The sequence below is a fragment of the Danio aesculapii genome, chromosome 1 (genome assembly GCF_903798145.1).
Source record: "Danio aesculapii chromosome 1, fDanAes4.1, whole genome shotgun sequence".
NCBI classification, from domain to species: domain Eukaryota; kingdom Metazoa; phylum Chordata; class Actinopteri; order Cypriniformes; family Danionidae; genus Danio; species Danio aesculapii.
In genome coordinates this window covers 2,733,928-2,761,903 of record NC_079435.1, presented here as the reverse complement: position 1 = coordinate 2,761,903, position 27,976 = coordinate 2,733,928, and the positions used below count along the sequence as shown (strand labels likewise).

Genomic DNA, 27,976 nt, shown 5'->3' with positions numbered 1-27,976 from the left:
ATCTCTCTCTCTCCATCCCTCCCTCGCTTTCTCTCTCGTGATGACGGCTGGTGTCGTGCCTCCACACCGCATGTGTGTGAGAGAGTGTGTGCACGGTACATGGATCATTTCGTCCACATCACCGGAGACACTGCCGCCGCATCCAGCGATTGTTCTCCCGTAGACCGACCGCAGATTCTCCCTCTCTCTGGACTCGGTGAGAGGCTGCAGGTAAGCGTTTATCTTCTCCATTAACCCTGCGGATCATGCGCATACAGTATCTGTCGGTGTGTGTGTGAGAGAGAGGATACTATTGATCTGTCAGAAGGGTTTTGTGATGCTCCATGCACGATCTGAAGGCCTACTGGAGCATATACACAGTCCATTTCTGTTGTGTGTGTGTGTGTGTGTGTGTGAGGATCTGGTCATGCTTGCTAATCGAGGTGATGTTGGTTTTATATTCGCACATTCGTTCATTATTGAACAGTAACATTTGTCTGACATGCTTCCTATATTGTTTACTACGCTACTATGAATATTGGGTCTGAAATCACATGCAAGCATGACTTCAAAACAACATTAGCACTATTTAACTGAACAGTGTTGTCCTTTGATAGCCTTTGGCTGCTAATGTAATTTATTTATATTAATAATTAAATGATAACTCCTTATCATTTAATTATTAATATAAATAAATCATATTAGCAAGGTTTGAATGTGTGCAAATAAAACCAACTTTGCCCTAATATGTGTTCTGTGTGGATCTCTGGAGATTTAGAAATGTGCTTAGTGTTGGTTTATAGGTCAGAGTAGTGTATTATTTCTAGATTTCACCCATACTTAAGTTACAGTGAAAGCTATCTGGCTTTTATAGAGCGTCGTCTTTTTATTAATGGCTTCATGAGGAAACACAGAGTATCAAAAAACTAGAGAAGATTCTGCGAAGAGTGTTATGCTTCATCGTCAACTCAAAAAGAAAAAAAAAAAGATCTTTATTATGACTTTAAATGTTACGCCACATTATAGAAAGATTCACTTTGCTTTGACTTAAATAGCTTTATAGCATTTCAGAACTCATATTATTGAAACTTACTTAAATCATCACTTTATTTATTTATTTATTTATTTAGTAAATTTCTAAGCCAGAAAGGTTCAACTATGACTTTCTTAGCAAAGTGCAAATATGGAGCTAGATCAGTCTTTAAAAAATCATTTACAGAATAAAACTCTATAAAAGTACAGCACAATTCATATATTCACAAAACTAATACAGAAATAAAAGCTTAATTATTCTTCCAGATGCTCACATAAATGCATTTTACCTCAAAAAATGTTGAAACAAATATTTATATATCAAGTAATTATGCATTTATGAATGTTGTTAGATGTATTTATGGATCATTGAATCTGCATTTGCAAATCGTCACATGACTGCTTCGAATTTGTGTGCAGTGTTTTTAGGCCTTCCTGGCAGATTTGTAAAGATTCGACCCAGGCTCCCTCTGAAAACGTACCCCTATATACATTTGTGGAGTGCACCAAATATGCACCAGGAGCTACATTTTTTTGTAGTTTTTGTTTTTGCGAATCCACGAGAAGCTGCTGTGTACGCATTTTCACATTTCAAATTTCTCTCGCGAGTGCCATTTGCGATTGCTGTTCTCACGTAAATTCACCTGAGGCCGCTGTCAACTGACTGATCGAATGGCCCACTCTCCTTTTTTCCTGAACCCAACCAATAGTGTTTTCAAAAGCACAGATTGACCTGCCCACCTCCTTCTCTAAACCCAGCCGACAGTGTTTTCAAAACCAATCCAGAAAAAAGCCCTCGCCTGATGTTTACCACGTTTTCAGATTTTACCACATTCTCACCCTGTTATTTACTTGTTTATTTTATTTTTTGGATTCAGTTTTTGTCGTACCCGCCGTCTCAAGTCTGCCGACGTAGGCAGCAAGCCACTGGACAAACTGGTAACAGTGGGAAAGCGTTCCATAAGGAGGTAAGCGGTCAGCTGGTAAGCGTGAAAAGGAACGGCATCATACCACCCTGCAGCATTTGTTTTAAAGACCAAGTGCAGCCATAAGTACCTCTGGCTACATAATTTGCGATCTCCAGAAATGTATATAGGGCTACGTTTTCAGAATGAGCTTATATTGTAAAAAAATATAGATTTATTTATTTTATTTATATATTTTTTTTTTTGGAGGTGTGCCAATCACAGTGAGCTGTTACTCCAACCACATCAAAAGTAGCTTTAAATTGTTCTGCAACGTGACAGGAGAGCACTTTTCTAATTGATATCAGGCTCTGTACTATTTTCGTTGACTAATTCGTAGTAATGTGATGAATCTGTGATCACCGCAGATACATGAAGGCCAATAATTCAATAAAGGCATCATAAAAGGCCGTAGACGGAATTAACCGTGTCTGTGGGGATGAGCTGATGAAAGTGTGTCATGTTGGGGAGCTGATCGCACACACACACACACACACACACACACACACGTTACTGTGCTCCGTTTTCCTCTTGAATCTAGCACATTAGTGTTTGTTTATATCAGGTGTGTGTGTGTGTGTTTATATTCTCTATACAGGTCAATCAGGACTCCCGAAAGCATCAGAAACTTTGGTCGCTATGATTGGTCGATATTAAAATGAGGCTGTCTAGTTTTATATATTGAATTTAGAGGTTATTAAATGCATTAATGTTTAGTATATTAAAAAATGATCATTATTTTGATAATAGCATATAGGGCTGCACAATATTGGAAAAACCTGACATTGCAATATTTTGTTTTTCTGCGATTATATATTGCGGTATGAATAAAATTTCATCTGATGGTTTGAATACCTCATGTTTGGAAAGATTTTATTAATTTAGATAGTTTGAGATGATTTTTTTCTATGCAGTGTGTTCACATATAATATAATAAATTACAAGCAAATGTAAAAACAGTAGAGCAAAGATAAAAGTTTATATTTTTTCAGTGCATTGTGGTTTTCTTGAGAGCCTAACAGTATGGTACAATCAAGTGTAAATCATCATTGTATAAGTTATTTAAAAATATATGTAATATTTAGTAATATCTTTATTAAATAATCTAATCCTGTGATGTGTCTATTGCAGATAAACACATTACATTATCAATACTCAAACGATATATTGTTCAGCCCTGATAATATTTGCAATGTCTGACATACAGAGGTGCGATAACTTACATTTATTTTATGTGGCAAGCTTTCATGCATAGGTTGTTTATCCAAATTTGACCAATCAGATTAGGCTGTGCTTAGACCCACCTCCGCTGAAGGAGCTTTTCTCCTATTGGCTAGACCGGCACAAAGGTGAACACAGAGCTGAAAATAAATACTAATTGATGGAAAACAGCCAATAAGAATTTGGTTTATCTCAAATTTGAGTTGAACCTGAGTGGTGACCGCTTTATTAGATTAAAAATAAACACATACAAATTAGTCCAAATCAATAGCCATGGCACCTGATGACATCTTTGATTGCTCCGTATAAGAAATTGAACATTATTTGAAATATAATTCTTTACAATATTATTAGCGTTAATTCACAGTCTGGTCAAACAGATCTTGGTGTATGTGTGATTATAGTCCGGCCACTGATGACGAAAGTGCAAGAGCTTCAAAAAGCCAATTACAATTTCTAATTTATTATTATTGTTATTATTATATTATAATATTAATATTCTATTATAATAATATGCTATTATATTATAGTTATTATTAGCCATGTACTAAAATGCACTAAAAATCACCTCAGAGTAGTGTATGCTTTTGTATTACATATATCCACATTTCTAGACTCCAGTGACACCACAGACCTAAAGAAAGAAAATGCTTTTCTTACTCAGTCCAAATATCTAAAAATTCCTAAATCAAGAAGTATTTTCTTGATAAATAGTAAATATTTCTTGTTTTAAGAAATAGAGTCAAAATGAAGTGAATTTTTCATTATAACAAGCAAAATAATCTGCTAATTAGGATAAGCAAAATATTCTCATTTCAAAGTGAAAACGCGATTATTTTTCATCCCCCATTGGCAGAATATTTTGCTTTATTCATTGAAAAACACTTTATTTTGACTCATTATTTCCTTAAACTTGGGTTGGGCGATGTCGACCAATTTGCCATCGCATCGTCGTCATAGGCAGCGATGAATAAATTATTTAAGAATAATGAATTAATTTATAACGAATTAATTATTTGTAGCCTACAGTTTCAACTACCTAACCCGCATGGTGCTTGTTTTACCCATAACCAAATCATAAATAAATAAAGATAAGTTACACACAAAATACCACCTGTCAATCACTTTTCCTGCGGGACTCTGGCATGAATAGGCAGAGTGATCTGTGACGTTAAAATGGCGTCAACAAACTTGGTATAAAAGGTGCCAACAGGAACAAACCAACAGTATCTGAGTTTTACGCTAAAATTACTAAGTACAAGCGTGAAAGCAAACGATTCAATTTAATTCACTTTTATTTGTATAGCGCTTTTACAATGTAGATTGTGTCAAAGCAGCTTCACATAGAGGATCATAGTAAACTGAAACAGTGTAGTTCAGTTTGTAGAGTTTAAGTTCAGTTCAGTTTAGCTCAGTTCAGTGTGGTTTAATATTCACTACTGAGAGTCCAAACACTGAAGAGCAAATCCAACGATGCGCAGCTCTACAGATCCTGAACCATGCAAGCTAGTGGCGACAGCGGCGAGGAAAAAACTTCACTAAATGGCGAAAGTGAAGAATTAAAAAACCTTAAAAGAGAACCAAGCTCAGTTGGGCACGACCATTTCTCCACTGGCCAAACATCTTGTGCAGAGCTGCAGTCTAGGCACCGGAGGCTGGTAGCTGGACCTCAGCAAAGACTTATCTGTCCCTGGAGCATCACAGGAATCAGTCTCATGTTCTCCACTCCTCCATGACCACCACAGCAGCTGCTCAGGATACGGCCTGGTCCAGGATAAAGAAACCTTCATCATCTCGTCGCTGGTCTTGGATCGAATCAGTGACTCTGCATAGTCTAACAGCCTCGGGAAGAGTATCCCCAGGTGGAAATGGAGAATAAAGAAAATAATTAGCGTAGCTGCTGTTCATAGTGTATATAAACTAGATGCAGAACCTGTGTGGAGCACATTCATGTATCATACCTCTAAGTGGTGCACTAAGTGTATGCTTTACTGAACAGATAGGTCTTTAATCTAGTTTTGAATTGGGAGAGTGTGTCTGAGCCTCGGACGTTATCAGAAAGGCTATTCCAGAGTTTAGGAGCTATAAATGAGAAGGCTCGACCTCCTTTACTCGACTTTGCTATTCTAGGTACTACCAGAAGCCCTGAGTTTTGAGATCTTAACTAGCGAGTTGGATTGTAGCGAGACAGAAGATTGGTTAGATAAACAGGAGCTAGATTATTTAAAGCTTTATATGCAAGAAGCAATATTTTAAATTCAATATGAAACTTAACAGGCAGCCAGTGTAAGGAGGATAAAATTGGGGTGATGTGATCATATTTTCTGAAGCAGTGTACTGACGCTGTGACACGTTACCTGATAGATTCAAAAGACAGAAGAGTCATTAGATAGAGATAAGATTAATTAAATATCACCTTTAACAACTATAGTGAGACGCCATCCAGCGGCACATCCTTCATGAACTGTCAGACGTGCACTGCTCTCTGGGGTTTTGTGCTCAAAGCATCCACTGACTGCCTGGAGCTCAGACGTGCGCGTATGCTGCAGCGTATGAGAGTGTGTATGTGTGTGTGTTGTCACGTGATATGCATTTTCAGCAGTATAGTGTGGAAAGAGAGCTGTTCAGAAATGCTAGGTAAAACACAGTATGGACGTGTTTTTTTAATGCCATTTTAAGTGATGTTTTATAAACTAATTTCAGGAGGAGCACGATCAGTCTTTGACGAGGCTAATTCATCACGCACAATCATTCTATTGTACAATCAGCTCAAGAGCAAACCCCTATAAATAGTCAAACAAGTCATCTCTACCATTTTCTCTTGACTTCAGGGTCCCTCCACCACCCCAACTCCACACTATTAAACCCGATACCTATTTAAATCTGAGGGGGGAGTGTTCTGGAGCCGGGCTAGACACTACGCTCGGACCCTATCTCTCTTTATCTTGATAAGGAGAATAACATGAGTTAGGGTGTCTTCCCGAGCTCAGAGCCCTCTCCCCGGACAGCACGCCAAATACGCATATTCTATTCAGTCAAATATCTGTGAGTGTGAACTCGTGAAAATGAAAACGTATTAGTGTAAACAGGGCCTGAGTGTGTATTTTTCACGAGCAGGTTGCCGGCTCAGCATCGTGATATCTATCGACCATCAGCGATGGATGATGGCATCGTCTATCGACCCAACCCTACTTAAAACAAGACAGTATTTACTTTTTGTCTAGAAAATTCTTCTTGATTTAAAGATTTCAAGATATTTGGACTGGAAACGAGACAGAAACTTGCTTTTATTTTTCTTTTGCACTATAATATTTTGTCATCCAGCTTGAATTGTAAGTTGTAAGCTCTTCTGTGCTCACAGAGGAACACTGAGTTCAAATGCTCAGTCAGGTGAAGGACAGTGTGAATGTGCGGGATTCAGTTCTGCTGCACACACACAAACACAGCTCATGTGAAGGGCACACACACACACACACACCGTCCGGTCAGCTGAGAGCATCACACCAATATAGAGTTCAGTAGAATATTAATATTAAAGGGACAGTTCACCCAAAAATTACATATTGTCATTATTTAGTCATATGAGCTGAAATAATGAATAATAATTAGAAAGTGTTAAAAATATTAATCATTTTATATCTGTTTTAAATATTTGAATTGAAACTAAACTGTTTAAATTTACTTAGTGTTGGTACAATCTGACTTCTTAACATTTTAATTCTCATAATGCATTCAGATTCATTTTGAGCCAGATACATGAACATTACTTTATATATGAGCAGTTCTGTGCAAATGTCAACCTTGCCATGAAAATAATTAAGCTTTCACCAAAATATGCAAACCGTTTCTGGGTTTTTTGGGTAAGCAAGTATTTTATAGTACTTTAGAAATACTCAAAACTGCATCTGTCAGTGTTTTCAAACTATTCTATTTGATTTACCAAACACACACGTGGCAATTTCACATCTGTCACATCCATAACGGAGAGATGTCACATCCATAACGACACTTTTTCCTCATAAATGTGAAAATACTAACTAAATAAAACCAATCATTTTTGTTTTAAAGAGAGCCGATTCTTATCCTTTTGATTATTATTTTTTTCTTTTAGGTTGTGCAGTTTAATTGACAGAATTTCTACACAAATTGTTGTATACTGTAAACCTGCAGACGTTTTGATCACATCCATAACGCCTGTTTATTTTCCCCATTTAAAGTGCAAAGCATGTTTACAGATTGATATTTTTCTGGTCCCATAACTCGGTGGTCAGTTGTTCTGGAAAATATATCCTGGATTGTGGAGTCATTGTGAAGTGTATCATTAATGGACTGAAAGTTTTTAATTTTTTTGTTAGCCTTATTTTTAAGGCCTGTGGCTTTAAACTGTATTTAAACCATTTGTCTATAAGAAATGATAACATTTGAGGTTTAACAAAGAATAATAGTATTTATTCTTCATACAATGAAGACTGTGCAGTGTTATTGATTTCCATTTGATTATTTAATTTCTGTATACAGTCTCCAGTAAACCAGAAAACACTGTCTGCTTTATTTATGCCAATTAACTGTCCTAAAAATCATCCCAATCAATATAAAATAATCAATTCTTTCCAAACTGAGATATTCAAGTCATCTGGGGAAATTGTATGTAATATATAATGCAGAAAACAAAACATTCCAGTGTCGTTTTTTTTTTTTTCCAATACTGTACGGCAGGACTACATTTTAGTAATGCATTTTGAGTGTTGATGTGTAGTTTTTCTTTATTTACAGCATGTTTGTCTTACAGTAGCTCCTCAGAGCTGTTCGTGTGATAGTTTTAGTGAATGAACAGCTGCTGTGAGTGTGATTAGCACTGAAAAACTCTATTAACCCTTCAGTCTCCGCTCGGATCTGAATGACTGATCGCTCACTGCACTGTAAATGTGCCTCTGTGATTCACTGCGTGTGTGTGTGTGTGGGCTGATGGGTAACATTGTGACTCACGTCTGACTCAAACACACATTTATTCATTCAGCAGATGCTTTCGGGAATCACAGATGCACTGAACTCGATGCATGATCACGTTTACTTTTGTTTGTTTTGTTAACCTATTCTATATCTAGTCTAATATTATTTACTGTCATCATGGCAAAGATAAAATAAATCAGCTATTAGAAATGAGTTATTAAAACTATCATGTTTAGAAATGTTTCCTCTTTCTGTTAAACAGAAATTGGGGGAAAAATATACGGGAGGGCTAATACTTCTGACTTCATCTGTATTTAATATACTGAGCCTATGACTTACCTTTGGTCTGAGGGACGTTTGCTTGAATCTAGACTGGACAGATAACACTCGTCTCTTCTGTCGACCCACTTCCCATCCTGTGTTTTTATTTATTTTAAGATAAGTGCAAACTGGAGAGCTGGATGAATTATTGATGATCCTGAAATGGTGATCGGCCTCGTCCCTCAAATGAAGAGGCATGTTTAATTAGCTGAGCTGCCTTGAAAAGCTCATTAACCCTCCACAGGCCACACGTCAATACAACAATAATCACTCAACTCACGCTGTTATTCATGCAGGAAAATGGAGACTCCTCAGGAAAACATATGTGTAAACTAGGCCTGTCACGATAATCAATATATGGATTCATCACACAACACATGGACATGACCTCAATCATTTCTGGTGATGCAATATGTATATAGCCAGCAATTCATTCATTTTTTTTCAGCTTAGTCCCTTTATTAATCCGGGGTCGCCACATTGGAATGAATCACCAACTTATTCAGCATATGTTTTACACAGTGAATGCCCTTCCAGCTGCAACCCATCACTGGGAAACATCCATACTCACTCATTCGCACACATACATTTGCTATGGACAATTTAGCCTTCCCAATTCATCTGTACCGCATGTGTTTGGACTGTGGAGCACCCGGAGGAAATCCACGCCAACACGGGGAGAACATGCAAACTCCACACAGTAACACCAACTGACCCAGCCGAGGCTCGAACCAGCGACCGTCTTGCTATGAGGTGACAGCACTACCTACTGCGCCACTGCGTCGCCGTGTTTATCCGAATTACAAATTAAAATACTGTTATGTTGTTATTATATTGAGCAATTTTTGTTGTTGTTTTGAAAATAATTTTTGGTCATGATGAGAAATATTTAAATTCAGAAAGTCAGTGACTGAAAATCAGGTTTATTACTGATTTCTTAACTCTTGAAGTTTAAATGTTGGTTTTGTGCTGTCAAAAAATGAATATAAGCACCTTTTTTTGTTATTTTACACCCAAAAGTGCTCTAAATGAGAATTGGTTATTTTAATAATGGTTATATTATAATGTATACTGTGCGTGCTATATATCTGCATCAGGAGTTTATATAATAAAAGCAAAATGACGTTTCACTCAAAAGCACAACTGAGAATGATCAACCCAGAGAATGTTCTGGTGGTCTCCTGCTGTTTTCCATATCTGTGTATCTGCTTGTGTTTGTTGCCATGACAACTAAATGACCATATTCTAATATAGAGAATAAAACTAGCATTGCATGAAACTCTTGAGTCAGTGTGTGCGCATGTGCGTGTGCGTGTGTGTGTGTGTGTGTGTGTGTGTGTGTGTGTGTTTTCTGCAGATCAGAAAAACAGCGTTTGTGTTATTTATTTATTCTCTGTTTCTCTCTTTATGTTTTAGGAGTCTCTGTGTTTAGCCTGACTCATCTGACTGACAGCAGGAGGCCAGAGACACACACACACACAGGTTCTCAGTGAGGACATTACATAGACTTCTATTGTTTTTAATATCAGTTTAATGATAATATCTATAGCCTAGCTCTACCCCTAAACCAAACCCTAATAATAACACATTTCTTTTCCCTTTATAAGCTTATAAATAGCGAGAAGCTGTGAAATGTCAACACTAGTGGGTCATTTTGATCTCAATATCTGAGCCCTCACAATTATAGCTAAACCAGTACACACACACACACACAGGTTTGTCTAACTATCTTAGTGAGGACATTACATAGACTTCCATTGTTTTTAAACCTGTTTAATGAAAATGTCTATGTCCTAACTAAATCAAACCTCACAGAAACATCATTAGATACTAATAAAACTCATTCTGGCTGATTTATGATCATTTAAATTAGTGAGGAGCAGTGACATGTCAGCACTAGAGGGTGGTTTTGATAACTCACTATATAAGTGAGTCTTCACAAGTATAGCTAAACCAGTACTCACACACACACACAGGTTCTCAGTGAGGACATTACATAGACTTCCATTGTTTTTAATATCAGTTTAATAACAATATCTATAGCCTAGCTCTACCCCTAAACCAAACCCTAATAATAACGCATTTCTTTTCCTTTTATAAGCATTTAAATTAGCGAGAAGCTGTGAAATATCAACACTAGTGGGTCATTTTGATCTCGATATCTCGCTATAGGACAACTGAGCCCTCACAATTATAGCTAAACCACTCACACACACACACACACACGCACAGACACAGGTTCTTAGTGAGGACATTGCATACTGACTTCCATTGTTTTTTTTTCTAGCCGGTAAATGATAATATCTATAACCTACCCCAAATTAGCGAGAAGCTGTGAAATGTCAACACTAGTGGGTCATTTTGATCTCTATCTCTATATAGGACAAGTGTGCCCTCACAATTATAGCTAAACCAGTACACACACACACACACACAAACACACAGGTTTGTCTAACTATCTTAGTGAGGACAATACATAGACTTCCATTGTTTTTTTTCTAGCAGGTAAATGATAATATCTATAGCCTACCCCAAAACCAAACCTCACAGAAACCTCATTAGAGACTTTTATTTATAGGCATTTTAATTAGTGAGGCGCAGTGAAATGTCAGCACTAGTGAGTCGTTTTGATTTCTCACTATTGACCTTATTTGGCAGTGTGGAGGTGCGCTCATTTCTTAGATTGTTTTGGAATTTCTGATCACTAGGAGTAACAAATGGCAGAAAACGGTCAAACTACTCGCTCTACGAACAAGCGTGTTGATGGCTATACATGTAAAGTAGAATAATATAATAATAAAAGATCAGTTTGCCACATCAAACAGCAGAACAAGCTGCTCTTAATGTCTAAAAATCAATGGAAGTAAATGAGAGCGGAAGTCTTGAGTCAAAAAGAGTCCAATGGCTGCGTCTGCTCGTACATGAAGAATAAGGTCTATGCTCAATCTCGCGATAGGACAACTGAGTCCTCACAAGTATAGCTAAACCACTGCACACACACACTCGCGATGACGACCTCGGCTCTGCGGCGGCAGGTGAAGAACATCGTGCACAATTACTCGGATGCGGAGATCAAGGTGCGCGAGGCGACGTCTAATGACCCCTGGGGCCCGTCCAGCTCCCTGATGTCGGAGATCGCGGAGCTCACCTTCAGCGTGGTGGCCTTCAGCGAGGTCATGGCCATGGTGTGGAAGAGGCTGAACGACCACGGCAAGAACTGGAGACACGTCTACAAGGTGACTGCCACTCATTCATTTTCCTTCAACTTAGTCCCTTCATTCATCAGGGGTCGCCACAGCGGAATGAACCGCCAACTTATCCAGCATATGTTAAAATGCAGCGGATGCCCTTTCAGCCACAACCCAGCACTGGGAAACACCCATACACTCTTGCATTCACACACATATACACTACAGCCAATTTAGTTCATCAATTCCCCTATAGCACATGTCTTTGGACTTGTGGGGGAAACCGGAGCACCCTGAGGAAACCCACACCAACACAGGGATAACATCTCAACATAGAAACGCCAACTGACCCATCTGGGGCTCGAACCAGCGACCTTCTTGCTGCAAGGCGACAGTGCTACCCAATGATTGTAGTTAAATGTGTGTTTATCCACTCGTGTGTCTCCTCCAGGCTCTGACGCTGCTGGATTATCTGGCCAAGACGGGTTCGGAGCGTGTGGCACAGCAGTGTCGAGAGAACGCCTTCACCATCCAGACGCTCCGAGACTTCCAGTACGTGGACCGGGACGGGCGCGATCAGGGCGTCAACGTGCGGGAGAAGGCCAAGCAGCTGGTGGCGCTGCTGCGGGACGAGGACCGGCTCCGGGCAGAGCGAGCGCAGGCCCTCAAGACTAAAGAAAGAATGATGGCGGCAGGAGCTCCACCCGCGTACCCCAGCAGACGCAGCAGTCAGCCCAGCATGGCAGCTCTGTACGGGGAAGAGTTCAACCACTCCAGAGGGTCCCCGTCATCCTTCAACTGTGAGTCTGCACACAAACACAACACATAACACTCCCTGTACACATGCTCTAGTAGATTAAGGTCATGTAGTTTATAGTATTTAATATAATATACATGCTTTAGTCTTTTATTTATAGTCATTTACACACACACACACACATACACGCACACACATACATACACACACACGCAGACACTGACAGTATAAGTGAGGGGAGATGCTGACGGATTATGACAGCCATCATTCAGATGCATAAATGTGTGTGTGTGTGTGTGTGTGTGTGTCAGCCTCCTCCTCGTCCCCCAGAGCTTCTGATCTGGAGCAAACGCGGCCGCAGACGAGTGGAGAAGAAGAGCTTCAGCTGCAGCTGGCTCTGGCCATGAGCAGAGAGGTACACACACACACACTCATATGTAAGGATTGTTGTGTATTGTTTGAGCTCACTACAACTCGATTTTCCTCAAAGTGTGTATGTGTGTCTGCATGTTTATGTGCGAGTGTGTCCATGTGTATATGTGTGTTTGTGTGTCTTAATGTTTTATGTGTGTGTGTGTGTGTGTGTGCGTGCTTGTGAGTCTATGTGTATATCTGTGTTTGTGTGTCTCTTTGTTTGTGCGTGTGTGTGCGTGCATCTGTGTGTCTTATATGTTTGTGTGTTTATGTCTGTGTGTATCTTTGTTTTTGTGTGTGTATGTGCATCGTGTGTGTGTGTGTGTGCATCAATATGTTTATTTGTGTGTCTGTGTGTGCATCTGTGTGTATTTAAGTGTGTGTGTTTGTGTGTATCTGGATGCTTTTGTCTGTGTTTGTGTGTCTGTGTATAAGTTTGTGTGTGTGTGTGTGTGTGTGTGTGTGTGTGTGTGCGCGTGTGTGTGTGTGTGTGTACATCTGTCTTATGTTTGTGTATTTGTATATGTACATCTTTGTTGTGTGTGTGCGTGTGTGTGTGTGTGTGTGTGTGTGTACATCTATATGTTTATTTGTGTGTGTGTGCATCTTAGTGTATTTCAGTATGTGTGTTTGTGTGTATCTGCATGCTTTTGTCTGTGTCTGTGTGTGTTTGTGTGTGTGTCTGTGTGTGTGCATCTGTGTCTTATGTTTGTGTGTTTATGTCTGTGTGTATCTTTGTTTTTGTGTGTGTATGTGCATCTGTGTGTTTGTGTGTGTGTGTGTGCATCTATATGTTTATTTATATGTCTGTGAGTGAATCTGTGTGTATTTAAGTGTGTGTGTGTGTGTGTGTGCGTGTGTGTGTGTGTGTGTGTGCGTGCGTGCGTGCGTGCGTGTGTGTGTGTGTGTGTGTGTGTCTGTGTGTATGTATGTGTGAACGCAACTGTGTTCATTTGTGTGTGTCTTTCTGTGTGTACCTGAGTTTGTGTGTATCTGCATGTCTGTGTATATGTGTGCATCTGTGTGTGTGTCTGTGTCTGTCTTTGTGTTTGTACAGTATGTATGTGTGTGTGTGTCTCTATGTATGTGATGTCCATCTTTCAGCATAGTGTGAGCAGAAAGACGAGCCGGAGGAGTTTTCCTGTTGACCTTTGCTGCTGAATATTTGCGTCCCGCAGGAGGAGCAGAAACCACACACTGCTGAAAATAACACACATTAACCCAAATCCAGCACAGCGCTGAGCTGAGCTCTAAACACTCCTGTCCAGCTCAGCCAATCACAGTGCTGGAGCTCTAAACACTCCCGTCCAACTCAGCCAATCACAGTGCACGAGCTCTAAACACTCCTGTCCAGCTCAGCTAATCATAATGCTCAAACTCTAAACACTCCTGTCCAGCTCAGCCAATCACAGTGCTGGAGCTCTAAACACTCCCGTCCAGCTCAGCCAATCACAGTGCTCGAGCTCTAAACACTCCTGTCCAGCTCAGCCAATCACAGTGCTGGAGCTCTAAACACTTCTGTCCAGCTCAGCCAATCACAGTGCTGGAGCTCTAAACACTCCTGTCCAGCTCAGCCAATCACAGTGCTCGAGCTCTAAACACTCTTGTCCAGCTCAGCCAATCACAGTGCTCGAGCTCTAAACACTCCCGTCCAGCTCAGCCAATCACTGCACTCCTGTTATTTTAGAGGCGGAGGAGGAGAGCAGAGCTGAGCAGACATAAACAGATGCACATATTCAATAATTCAATATGTTGTGCTAATAAACATGCGCTGTATTAATATCTTGGCCACTTCAGAATTCATTTCATTTTCCTTCAGCTTAGTTCCTTATTAATTAGGAGTCACCACAGCGGAATGAACCGCCAACTTATCCAGCATATGTTTTACACAGCGGATGCTCTTCCAGCTGCAACCCAGTACTGGGAAACGCATTCACACACACACTCTTACACTACAGCCAATTTAGTTCATCAGTCCCCTATAGAGCATGTGTTTGGACTGTGGGGGAAACCGGAGCACCCGGAGGAAACCCACACCAACACAGGGAGAACATGCAAACTCCATACAGAAATGCCAACTGACCCAACCGGGGCTCGAACCTGTGACCTTCCTGCTATGAGGCGACAGTGCTACCCATTGAGCCACCGTGTCACCTGCCATTTTCTTTTTTCAAATATTTCTCAAATTATGTTTAACAGAGCAAGAATTTCTGTGGGTCTGAAGTGAATGCACCGCAGCTCCTTCACTGTGTGTCTGTTGTGGTTCAGGATCAGCGCAGCCGACATGGTGACGACCCTCCTGTTCAGCAGGAGAGAGAGGGCGAGAGACACTCGGGCCCTCCAGAGGTGAGAAACACACACACATTAGTATTGGGGTTTTATGAGGACTCGTAATGTATTTTATACTGTAATAACCACTCATTATATGACCCTACCCGTAAAAGCCAAACCTAAATGTCACGGATAAATGGATACATTTTTTTTGACATCATACTTTGTCATCAGATCTTCTGACCAATCAAAAGCTCTCTAGTATTTGATATGCCCGCCCCCTTTTTCTCAGTTGCTGTTCATTTGATGCGCTTGAGCTCAACCACTGTCACTGGCAGAGCTGTGAGAAAAACAAAATGCTATTGGGTTTTTTCACAAAGGGGAGGAGCTACTATATGCCCCACCCTGTATTCAATTTTCAGTTGAAATTCACATTTCAAAGCACTTTTAGGGACCTAAGTAGGAATTTTAGATAAGTTTTGGATTATGGAGACACAAGACATGTCCCCATAAATCACCTCAAATTTGTAATAGCTAGATCATACCCATGTCATTATACACATCTGTGTCCTCCCAAATCATTTATACCAGCACACAAGCACACACTCATAAACACACACACACACACACACAGAAATGTTGGTGTCCTGTTTAAGACACTTCACAATTGCTTTACATTTGAGATACTTGATCTCAAACACTCTCACTGGCAGAGCTGTGATCAAATGAAATGCTATTGGCTGTTTTTCATAAAGGGGAGGAGCTACTCTATGCCCCGCCCTGTATTCATGTTTCAGTTGATTATGTCAAACTTTGAATAAATATTGCACATTTCTGAGCACTTCACAGGACATTTAAGTTTGATTTTTAACAGTTTTGAATTACGGAGACACAAAATATGTCCCCATAAAGCACCTCAACATTGTTATACCTAGATCATACCCATGTCATTATACACATTTGTGTCCTCTTAAATTAACAATACCTGGACACAAGCGCACACACATAAACACACAAACACAAATGTTGGTATTGATGGTTTATGAGGACTCTCCATAGACGTAATGTATTTTATAGTGTAGAAAAACACTATAAAACACCTACCTATAATAACACAACCTACATACTTTCTTATCAAATCTTGACCAATCAAATGCTCTCTAGTGTCTGACATTCCCCGCCCCCTTCAAGACACTTTACATTTGACATACTTGATCCCAAACACTCTCACTGGCAGAGCTGTGATCAAATGAGATGCTATTGGCTGTTTTTCATAAAGGGGAGGAGCTACTCTATGCCCCGCCCTGTATTCATGTTTCAGTTGTTTATGTCAAACTTTGAATAAATATTGCACATTTTGGGCACTTCACAGGACCTTTTAAGTTTGATTTCTAACAGTTTTAAATTCACATTTCAAAGCACTTTTAGGGACCTAAGTAGGAATTTTGGATAAGTTTTGGATTATGGAGACACAAAATATGTCCCCATGAAGCACCTCAACATTGTAATACCTAGATCATACCCATGTCATTATACACATTTGTGTCTTCCCAAACTAACAATATCTGTAGACAAGCACACACTCATAAACACACACACGCACACACACACACACACACACACACACACACACACACACACACAAATGATAGTATTGATGGTTTATGAGGACTCTACATAAACCTAATTTATTTTATAGTGTAAAAAAACACTATAAAACACCTACCTATAATAACACAACCTACATACTTTCTCATCAAATCTTCTGACCAATCAAATGCTCTCTAGTGTCTGACATTCCCCGCCCCCTTCATTTGCCTCTCATTTAATCTCAAACACTCTCACTGGCAGAGCTGTGATTAAATGAAACGCTATTGGCTGTTTTTCATAAAGGGGAGGAGCTACACTAAGCCCTGCCCTGTCTGTGGGTTTCAGATATGTCAAACATCGAATAAAAAAACGCACATTTCAGAGCACTTTAAGGGATCTTTAAGTATGATTTTTAACATTTTTGGATTACGAAGTCACAAGGTATGTCCTCATAAACTACCTCTGTAACCAGCATTGTAAGACCTAGGTCATACCAATGTCATTATACACATTTGTGTTCTCACAAACCAGAAATACCACTACACAGACAGACACACACACATAATCACACACAAAAATGTTGGTATTGGTGGTTTACGAGGACTCTCCATAGGCGTAATTTATTTTATAGTGTAAAAAACGCTTATTATATGGCTCTACCCCTAAACCAGCCCTCACAAGATACCTGTGGCAGATATTGAAGGTAAAAAATCCCTGTTAAGTAGGATTTTTAACAGTTTTAAATTACAAATACACAGGTATGTCTTCATAAACCACCTCTACAGTGTAATACCTAGATCATACATATGTCATTATATACATTTATGTGTTCTTGTACACCACTAATACCTATACACAGGCACACACATAAACACACACACACAGAAATGTTGGTATTGGTGGTTTATGAGGACTCTCCATATGTGTAATATATTTTATAGTGTAAAAAACACTTATTATATGGCTCTACCCCCAAACCAACCTTTAAGTATGACTTTTAATGGTTTTGAATTACGAAGACACAAGGTATGTGCTCATAAACCACCTCAACATTGTCATATCTAGATCATACCAATGTCATTATACACATTCGTGTCCTCATAAACCACTAAAACCAGTACACACACACACACACACACTGGTGATCTTCATTTGACGCTGCTCTCATCTCTCAGTCCGCCATGATGGATCTGGTGGATATATTCGGCTCCACGCCTGCAGGACCGCTGAGAGACGAGTCCTGGGACGCCCCGTCCTCCTGTCCCACCACCGCTGACCCCTGGGGGCCCGCCGGTCAGACACAAACACACTAATTAATAATACCAGCTAGCCATTTATTGCAGTTCAGTCCGCTGTAATAATGATGACATCTAATGTAACCACTAACTTGAAGTGTTTAGCTCTAAGGGTTGTTTCAGTGTTGTATTTGTGTTGTTTCAATGTTGTTATTGAGGTTGCATTAAAAAAATAATCACATTTTGCCGAATGCCAAAGATAGACTAGCTTAAAGGAGTAAAAGTATTTTAAAAATCTCATATAGTGAGAGTTTGAACTCTTTAATGTGTAATAAATCAATGAAAATAAATCTAATACACACGTATGCATAGGTTTAATCAATACTGGTTTGGGAATTTCATTAATGCTCATGATTGTTGTTTTTTATATTATAAAACTTTGATTTTGCAGATATTTCTAAAATAACAACATTGATTAATCAGATTTGTTAATATTTTAAAACTGTTTAGCATTAAATATTTAGTCAGCATTGTTTAGAATTTTTTTATCAATATGTAAACAATAGATTTCGTTATTTCAACACAATTTCAACATAAAAGAAACATATCTTGAGGGATTTCATCTGTATTCTGATAACTTTTTACAGTGTGAAAAAACTATATAGTTAATATATACAAAAATTATCCAAACATCACAATGTGGAGCTTATTTAAATTTAAACATTATTTAAACTGATTATTTATATTTATTTTGTAAGTTAGTATCTTAACATTCTTGCAGTGGTTTATTTTTGGCCTAAATCCAGTGTTTAATCATTGTTTTAAGTGTTTGATCCTGTGTTTCAGCTGTAGTAAAGTCTAATAACCCAGTGGCTGGGAGTCCCTGGAAGGCCCGCCCTTCCTCCAGCAGCCCCGCCCACCCGTGGGGAACCCGCCAATCACCGACCAACCCCTGGGATGCCCCACACACAAACTCCACCTCTAATATAGATGAAAAAGTCTGGAGGAGCCCAGCGAGACTAGGTACTACATCATAAAAACCAGCCAGACCACATTTTGATTAAGTACTGACAGCCCTGAAATTCAGCATGTGTTTACATCACAGTAAGATGTTTTCTGTATGAATCTGTATTGTCAAAATGGCAATTTATATTACAGCGCTCAGCATAATATGAAATGAATATCCATTTCTCAGTGAATATAGGTAATCTAATATAATAGTATTATAATAGGTAGTATAATAGTTATTAAAGCTATCATGTTTTAAATAACAGCACTTGGTAATGTTTGTAAAAGAATTACAATTTCACCGTAGGCCAAATTTCAATTCCATTATTCAATTGTGAGCAGATATTCCTGTCCCAAGCTTAAACAAACCACTTAAATAAACATTGTACATCTCGTTTTATATATTACCTATTCATTTATTTATTTATTTTGGAACACATGCTGCAACACACAGCCTTTACACTATAATTCAGCCTTTCTTTTTAAATATGTAAATGTCAGTGAGTGGGAGGGACCCGTTCTCCATTCCTGAGGAGGAGGAGCTTCAGGTGGAGGAGGAGGGGCTTCCACTTGAGAGGGAGGGGCCAAACCGAGTGTTCAGCCCTCGCTGTGAGAGTCCTGCAGGTGCTCATCTGAACACATTCACACACATTTCCCTCTGCATTCAGATTAGGTAATATCCACACACACACACACATGGGCATATTTATAAACGGAGTCTTCATTTTTATTTATTTTTTATCTGTGATGCATGTTAAGGGAATGCCGAACCAACAGGTGGCGATAAAAGCCTTTTAGGATTTAAACCATGTGGAAAAAACTGTGGACAGGGCCTAAAAAGTCTCTGGTTTCAGATGGCGATCAGTTTGGAGAGCTAGTTGTGGGTGTTCAGCTGAACGGACGAGGGAATGACAGTCCTGAGGCGTTTGACTTGTCCCGCCTTGGGCCTCCTCTGGACACAACGACCCACAGACAGTGTCGAACCCCTGAAGCGTTTCTCGGACCCACCGCGGCGTCCCTCGTCAACCTGGACACACTGATCCCCACAAACCCTCCAATCAAGAGCAAAAACCCCTTCCTGTCAGGTCTGAGAACTGCACTCAGAATAACAACAATGCTGGCAGATTTAGGGTGCTTTCCCACCTAGACTTTTGTTTCAGAACCTGTCTTGTTTCCCCAGTTAGTGCGGTTCGTTGGGCATATGTGAATCCAGCAATCAATCTCAGATCCACGTCAAAACAATCGCTCCGAGATCGCCTGAATGAGGCGAGGTTGAAATAAACTCTGGAGTGAACTTGTTTTAGCTCTTTTGGTCCGTTAAGAAACTTTGCCGTGTGAAAGCGAAGCGCACCAAGAACAAAGATAAACATTTTACAATTCTGATTCCTGTTTCGGATCAAAAGAATCGATTCACAGGTGTGAAAGCACCCTTAGACACTAAAATGCATCCTGAGAAAAACTACTTTCTCTAATTCCTTAAAGGGATAGTTCACACAAAAATGAACGTTCTGTCATCGTTTACTCACCCTTTAACTGCTCAAAACAGGTTTGAGTTTCATTTTTCTGTTCAAAACAAAGAAAGATGCTTTGTAGAATGCTAGAAAACAGTAGCCATTGAATGGAGTCAATCTAGGGTCATATATACTTGCAAAATAAAATAAAGTTTTGCAAACAAAAACAATCAAGTATCGAGCAAAAAAATTAATTAATTAATTAATGCATATCTTTAAAGATCACAAAATGTTGAGAAATAAAAATGAAATTTGCAAACAAAAAAAAGAAGTGCAAAAAAAATCAAGGAGTGCACAAAAAAAACCAACTAAAATATTTGCAATAAAAAAAAAAAAACTATATATATTTGCAAAACATTTTTATAATGTTTTTTTATAATGCTTTACAAAACCTCTCAAGTCAATGGCAATGCTCATTTTGATTTTCTTTTCTGTGCATTTCACTTTGTGGTCTGGTCTGGGCCTGCTGTAAACGCCCAAGTTTTGACTCTGCCACCCTGTCAAATCAGAACCAGAAAGTGAAACAGAAGTGCGAAAAGAAAACAACATCGCAAACTCACGGTTGACTGAAAAGCAAATCAAAATGAGCATTGCAATTGACTTGAGAGGTTTTGTAAAGGCAATACTGGAAAAATATTTAGCAAATATATGTATATATATTTTTTTTCAAGTGCAAATTTTTTTTTTGCACTGCTTGATTTTTATTTGCTTTTCTTTATTTTTCTTATTTTCTTTTTATTTCTCAACTCAATTTTGCCTTAGCGATTTATTTATTTATTTATTTTGAGATTTGCATTATTTTTTGCTCAATACTTTATTTTTTGTTTGCAAAACTTTGGCTGTTTCTCAATTCCAAGATCGCAGAGAACGGACTTGCGTTCTTGTGGAGACCGGTCTTGCCAGGTGTCCTCGGAAGAACGAACTCGGGAGACCGCGAGAACAGAGAACCTCTGAGAAATGAAATGCTGCGTTCTTCCTGATGGTCACGTGACCTTCACACGTTTTAAATGGTAAATTATTTAAACATTACAGCATTCATACAACAATTTATTGTTTTTCCCCTTTTAAAAATACATACTATGCATAAAAACATTATAAATATGCATATAACATTATAAATATAAACAGATTTTAATATGAATATCAGCAAACACACACCCTTTATGTGTTTATTCCTTTATTAAGATGTTCATGGTAATTTTACTTTCACCTTTTAATTTAGGGAAACTTCTGAGGTAAAGTTAAGTTATATCTCTAAACTTTAATAATAAATCTAAATAAAATGCTGCGCTTCCCACCTCCAGTTGCAATGACTTCTGGCACTTCCAGAGCGAGTTCGAAGTCTGCATCGGTGCGTCCTCAATATCAAGATCACATCCGGGAAGTTTCACGTATCCTCTGTTCTTGCGGTCTTGAGTATTGGAACTGAATGGCAGCTGATGATGACGTTACATGAGAACACGAGGACACAAGACCGCTGAAGAACGCATACTGAGAAACAGCCTTTCTTTCATGTTGCAAGTATATATGGCCCTAGATTGACTCCATACCTATTGACTTCCACTGTGTTTTCTTTTTCTACTATGGAGGCCAATAAATGGATGCTAAGATTTTGCGGTCAGCATAATACAGAAACTCGTACATGTTTGGAAAAACTGAAGGGTGAATAAAGGGTAAGAAAATGTAATCTTTTTATTTAAATTTTAAGGTGAAGTATCCTTTTAATCGATCTCTATTATATTATGTTTTTTTGCTAGCAAAAATCTGAAACTTCTTGGTATTATTGACCTATTTATGATGAATTATTCGCTGTATTCATCATCTGTATGCCATATTGGATAAAAGCATTTGCTAAATGAAGAAATGTGAATATTTACACTGTTATTATTATAGGAAATTGGTATTTTTCTTAATTGTTTTTGAAGCAGGAAAGCTTTCACAACCTAATCGTCTTAATATAAATAAATTCGTAAATACTAAAAATATTTTATTATTTTATTAAATAGCTTTAATATTTTCAGCAAAGTTTTATTTTAACATTATTGATTTACTGTTAGAGATGTAGTTTTCACTTTAATTTTAGTTAAAGCTGTTTTAATTTCTTTTCTTTTCTAAATTATTAAACTGTATTTATAGGTTTTACTGTGTTTTTAGATATTTATTAGCTGATTCCAATGTTATCACTCGATTGAATGGGCGTTATCAGTGGTTATCAGCTGATTGATATGGGCCAGTAGGGGCCTTCTGCGCCTACTGGTACGCTTAGTAGGCTGTTATCATCCATCCACATTGTTTATTTAGCTCATCTGAAGACTATGATTGTTACTCAACAGTTATTTTTAGTGAAAATGCTGACAAACACAGAGCCATGACCTCTTACTTGGAGACAATCATGCAAACTCAAACTGGATTCAGTGTGAACACACTAAAGAGATCATCTGAAGACTATGATCGTTACTGAAAAGTCAGTTTTTAGTGAAAGTACATTTCTAACAAGCCAACAAACATAGAGCCACAGCCCCTTCCTCTGAGATACCGCTTTAAATCTGAACATCTAAACCAGATTACAGTGATTCAGATTCAGTGTGAATGCGCATCTGAAGAATATGCTTCTCACTGAAGTTATTTTTAGAGAAAGTACATTTCCATTAGCACACTTACATTGATTACATTGATTATTCATTGTTACTCATCTATAGACCACATACGAATATGGCCGGACGTTTACGAGAATTACTTGCGTTCTTCATTAAATTTCCTATTAATTGTATTTTATTAACGTCTATTCATACCCCAGCCCTAAACCCAACCATCACAGTAATATAAAAACGGATCTCGATCTAGAGTCGTCTCTATTAGTATAGCTGATTAACCATGTGCATGGATGATAACAGCCTTCTGAGCCTACTAGTATATCTATCAGATGATAACCACTGATAACTCCCATTCAATCGAGTGTTAACATTTAAAGCGAGTGTATTTATTAACTATTTATTACTTAATTAGTTAATTATTATTCAACAAAAATAGAAATATTGCCTTGGAAACTAATTCGATGAGACAAATATCATTGTGTGTGTGTGTGTTGTTGGTGCAGGTCTGAGCACACCGTCTCCCACGAACCCCTTCCACTGTGAGCAGCCCAGACTGACTCTGAATCAGATGCGTCCTCACTCCACGTCTCCTCTGCCGGCTCACGCTTTGTCCTACAGCGCATCTCTGCCGCTGCCCAACCTGCAACACAAACCCCAAACTCTGCCTTCGTCCTTCACACAGCCTCACCACGGCCTGCTGGAGCTACCCAGCAACCTGCCTCAGCCGCTGCTGCCCCTCAAGCCCATCCCATTGCCACCCTCCGGCCGACAGACACAACATCAGAGCCACAACCCCTTCCTCTGAGACACCGCTCTAAATGTGAACACTCAAACTGGATTAAAGTGATTCAGATTCAATGTGAATGCACTGAGGAGCTCATCTGAACACTATGATTCTTACTGGACAGTTATTTTTAATGAAAGTTCCAATAAGCCAACAACACAAAGCCACATCCTCTTCCTCGGAGACACCGCTTTAATCATACAGACTCAGTCTGAATTACACTGATTCAGATTCAGTGTGAATGGACTAATGAGTTCATCTGAAGACTATGCTTGCTACTGAACAGTTATTTTTAGTGAAGGTACATTTCCAATAGCCAACATAGAGCCACGGCCCCGTCCTCCAAGTTACTGCTATATATGTGGACACTTAAACCCGATTAATGTGATTCGGATTCAATGTAAAAGCACTGAGGAGCTCATCTGAAGACTATGATTGTTACTGAACAGCTATTTTTGTGGAAAATAACTGGAGTTTTTTCCAAAAAAAACGGACACAGAGCCACAACCCCTTACTCAGAGACACTGCTTTAATCATGCAGACTCAAACTGGATTACAGTGATTCAGATTCAGTGTGAATGCACGGAAGAGCACATCTGAAGGCTATACTTGTTACTGGAGTTATTTTTAGTGAAAATACATTTCCAATATCCAACACATAGCCACATCCCCTTCCTCTAAGACACTGCAATATATCTGGAAACCGAATCTGAATGACATTGATTCAGTGTGAATGGACTAAGGAGCCCATCTGAAGACAATGATAGTTATTGAACTGTTATTTTTAGTGAAAATACTTTTCTAAATAGCTGACAAATACAGAGCTTTAATCCCTTCCTCTGAGACACCGTTTTGTCTTGCAGACTCAAACCGGATTACATCATTTCAGATTCAGTGTGAATGCACTGAGAACCCATCTGAATAATAGGATTATAACTGAAGAGCCAGTTTTAACAAAAAATACATTTCCAATAAGCCAACAAACATAGAGCCACGACCCCTTCCTCCAAAGCACTGCTTTAAATGTGGACACTGAAACCAGATTATAGTGATTCAGATTCAGGGTGAATGGTCTGAAGAGCTTATCTCTAGACAATGACTGTTGATGAAGGCACTGAAGAGCTTGTCTGAAGACTTTGATTGTTATTGAAGAGTCAGTATTAATGAAGATACTTTCCCTAAAAGCCAACAAACAAAGAGCCAGGACTCCTTCCTCTCAGACACTACTTTAAATGTGGACACCAAAACTGGATTAAAGTCATTCTGATTCAGTTTGTCACTGAAGAGTTCATTTTAGTGGAACAAACACAGCACCATGGGGGTCAGTGCCAAAAACTGTATCCTTTCAGACACTACTTTAAATGTGAACACTCAGATTAGATTAAAGTGATTCAGATTTCATGTGAACAGTTTGAAAATCTGAAATGAAGACTGTGATTGTTGATAAATTCAGTATTTAGTGAAAGTGCTTTTCCAATAAATCATCAAACACAACACCACAACCGAAACCACAACGCCTTCATCTCACTCAAACTGGATTACAGCAATTCAGATTCAGTGTGAATGCTCTGAAGACCTTATCTAAAAACTATGACTGTTACTAAACAGTAGGTTTTTAGTGAAAGCACTTGTCCAATAAGCCAACAAACACAGAACCACAGCCCCTCCCTCTGAGATAAAGCTTTAAACATGCAGACTCAAAGTGGATTACAGCGATTCAGATTCAGTGTGAATGCTCTGAAGAGCTCATCTTAAGACTATGATCGTTACTGAACAGTACGTTTTTGTGAAAGCACTTGTCCAATAAGCTAACAAACAGAGTCACACCCCTTGCCCAGCTTTAAACATGCAGACTCAAAGCGGATTACAGCAATTCAGATTCAGTGTGAATGCTCTGAAGAGCTCATCTTAAGACTATGATCGTTACTGAACAGTAAGTTTTTGTGAAAGCACTTGTCCAATAAGCTAACAAACACAGAGTCACACCCCTTGCCCAGCTTTAAACATGCAGACTCAAAGTGGATTACAGCGATTCAGATTCAGTGTGAATGCTCTGAAGAGCTCAACTGAAGATTGTTACAGAAGACTCTGTCTTTAGTGAAAAGTACTTTTCAATAAGACAATACACATTTATTGCTGGCTAACTGGACCTATTAATATTTCATTTTAAATGCGGGAGCATGGGTTATATCATTTATACAGCTTAAAGATCAAAATAGAGTTCAGTTATCTTAATGCATAATCTTATTGTGTCATGTTTTGGTCAGATTCAAAATATAAAAACATGCTCTGGCCCTAAAATATCTAGGTAACATGTTTATTATATTTAGAGGCCAGAGACCCCCCAAAATATGATCATACTTAACTTAAAAATGTAAAAAGCAGATATAAATTTTAATGTTTAAAGACCCAATTTACACTGTAAAAAAGAATTATAGATATTTATGAAATATTATTGAAAAATATTCTATTTCGTCTACATATATACCCTAATATACTATAAAAAATATTATTTATTTATTTAATATTTATTGTAATCAAATATATTTATTTTCTTTAATCTTATTTATTACGTAATTAATTCTTTAACTTTTTATCATTATTTTTTTAAAAATCCCTGATCTGGTTCAAATAATCTTGGCTTATCCAAAAGCCAAATTATCAACCCAAGCATTTTATAAACTAGTAAAATAGTAATTCCCCCCCACAAATAGTTATCATATAAAGTAAATATTAGTTAATTCAATGCAAATGACAGCAATAACAGCCATTCTGGTATGCAATGTCCACTCTTCACCAGATATATCCGATCTCACTCAATATTATAAACATTGATGTCTTTCTTTGTGTTGATTTTAATGCGATGTTTCCTCAACGCTTCGCTCTTCTGCTGCACAGGATCAGCATGCTGCTAATAAACTCACGGAGGAGTTCAATCTCAGTATTTCAGTCAGAAATGATGGATAATTTCAGGAACACAACAGTCTCCCTCCTCCTTTTCATTTCTGTTGCCTTGAATCAACGGAGAACCGGCACTGATTGTAATCGAGCTCCTCCACGTGCCTGTCCACAATGCACTGGGGCCAGCCGCCTCACTTCCTGTCTGGATCTCAGTAGCTCCGCCCCCAACACAGGAATAGCCAATGAAAACTCACTGATGACGTGTTTTATAGTCGCTCTGGACTCAATGCTGAATTATCTGATGCTGTTATTCCCTTCAGTCCAGCTGAAGATCTCAGCTTTACTGTTAATCACTGCTACCAGAGAAATACCTTTTCAGAACTAGTCAGGTTAGTCGTTTAATCTACTATGAAGAGTTAAAGACACTAATAAATGAATGTTCTTCACTTTTAATGCTGATCTTTCTTTGCTTCAGCTCTCAGAAACACTTGTGCTGTTCTGTTCTGATCTGTTTTATGCACATTTTGGAAATTCACATAGAAAATGCTTCATTTAAGGCGATGAGGAGCGTCAGTCAGCTGCTGTTTATATGATTATTGTTATATTATTTATTTATTTACTTACTGTTAAGTGTTATTCTTTAATGAAACTGCACAGCCAATGTAACGAAATGGTTTTCTGTGTACACAAGTACATTTGAATGACAATGAAGTGTGTCAAAGTCGATTTAAATGGCAAGATGAGCATACATTTGGAAAATAGTATAATCATAATATTAATTTTGTGTCCAGAAGATGTCACTGTTCCTCACTGTGTTTGTTTTCTTAGGTTTGTGATTATACACTCACCGGCCACTTTATTAGGTACACCTTACTAGTACCGGGTTGGACTTCCCTTTGCCTTCAGAACTTCCTTAATCCTTCTTGGCATAGATTCAATAAGGTGCTGGAAATAAATCAGGGTATCCTCCGTCCAACCCATATCCATTTTCAAACTAAAAAAGGAAAATGAAGAAAATGGCTGTTTTTCAATTTTTGGCTTAATTTTTGTTTTGTTTTTTTAATTTAAGGTAGGAAAACGGATAAACGACTTTAAAATTAATTAAACACGTAGGCTGTGCTGAAGCGCTCATTTTCCTCTGATTGGTTAGGGTTAGGGTTAGAGTTCAATCAAATCTGAGCTTGTGACATAGCCCTCAAAATAAAAGTCCTCTGTGGATCAACACCCAGGCTTTTAATTATTATTATTTAATTAT

At 38.5% G+C, this 27,976-nt stretch overlaps 1 protein-coding gene across 2 annotated transcripts; it reads left to right on the top strand.

Annotated features, from left to right (window-relative positions):
- The first annotated feature begins 51 nt into the window (after positions 1-51).
- On the top strand, positions 52-27,174 carry epn3b (epsin 3b). Of its 2 annotated transcripts, XR_008836531.1 has the most exons (11): positions 52-210; positions 9,885-11,704; positions 12,108-12,456; positions 12,725-12,828; positions 15,096-15,173; positions 17,864-17,981; positions 18,770-18,946; positions 19,433-19,555; positions 19,786-20,016; positions 23,540-25,753; positions 26,719-27,174. XR_008836531.1 is itself a non-coding variant. In XM_056455253.1 (10 exons), the coding sequence occupies exons 2-10, from the start codon at positions 11,477-11,479 to the stop codon at positions 23,839-23,841; spliced, it is 1,710 nt and encodes a 569-aa protein (XP_056311228.1). In that variant the 5' UTR covers positions 52-210; positions 9,885-11,476; the 3' UTR covers positions 23,842-27,174. The 2 variants fall into 2 exon arrangements, 1 of the variants encoding a protein (XP_056311228.1); XM_056455253.1 differs by having other exon boundaries at positions 23,540-27,174.
- The last annotated feature ends 802 nt before the right edge of the window (positions 27,175-27,976 follow it).

Excerpts from the sequence above, each read along its gene's own strand:
- epn3b (XM_056455253.1), top strand. The coding sequence starts at position 11,477 with ATGACGACCTCGGCTCTGCGGCGGCAGGTGAAGAACATCGTGCACAAT. Across the intron at positions 15,174-17,863 it reads GACACTCGGGCCCTCCAGAG|TCCGCCATGATGGATCTGGT; the intron begins GTGAGAAACACA and ends CTCATCTCTCAG. Across the intron at positions 18,947-19,432 it reads GAGGAGCCCAGCGAGACTAG|TGAGTGGGAGGGACCCGTTC; the intron begins GTACTACATCAT and ends TGTAAATGTCAG.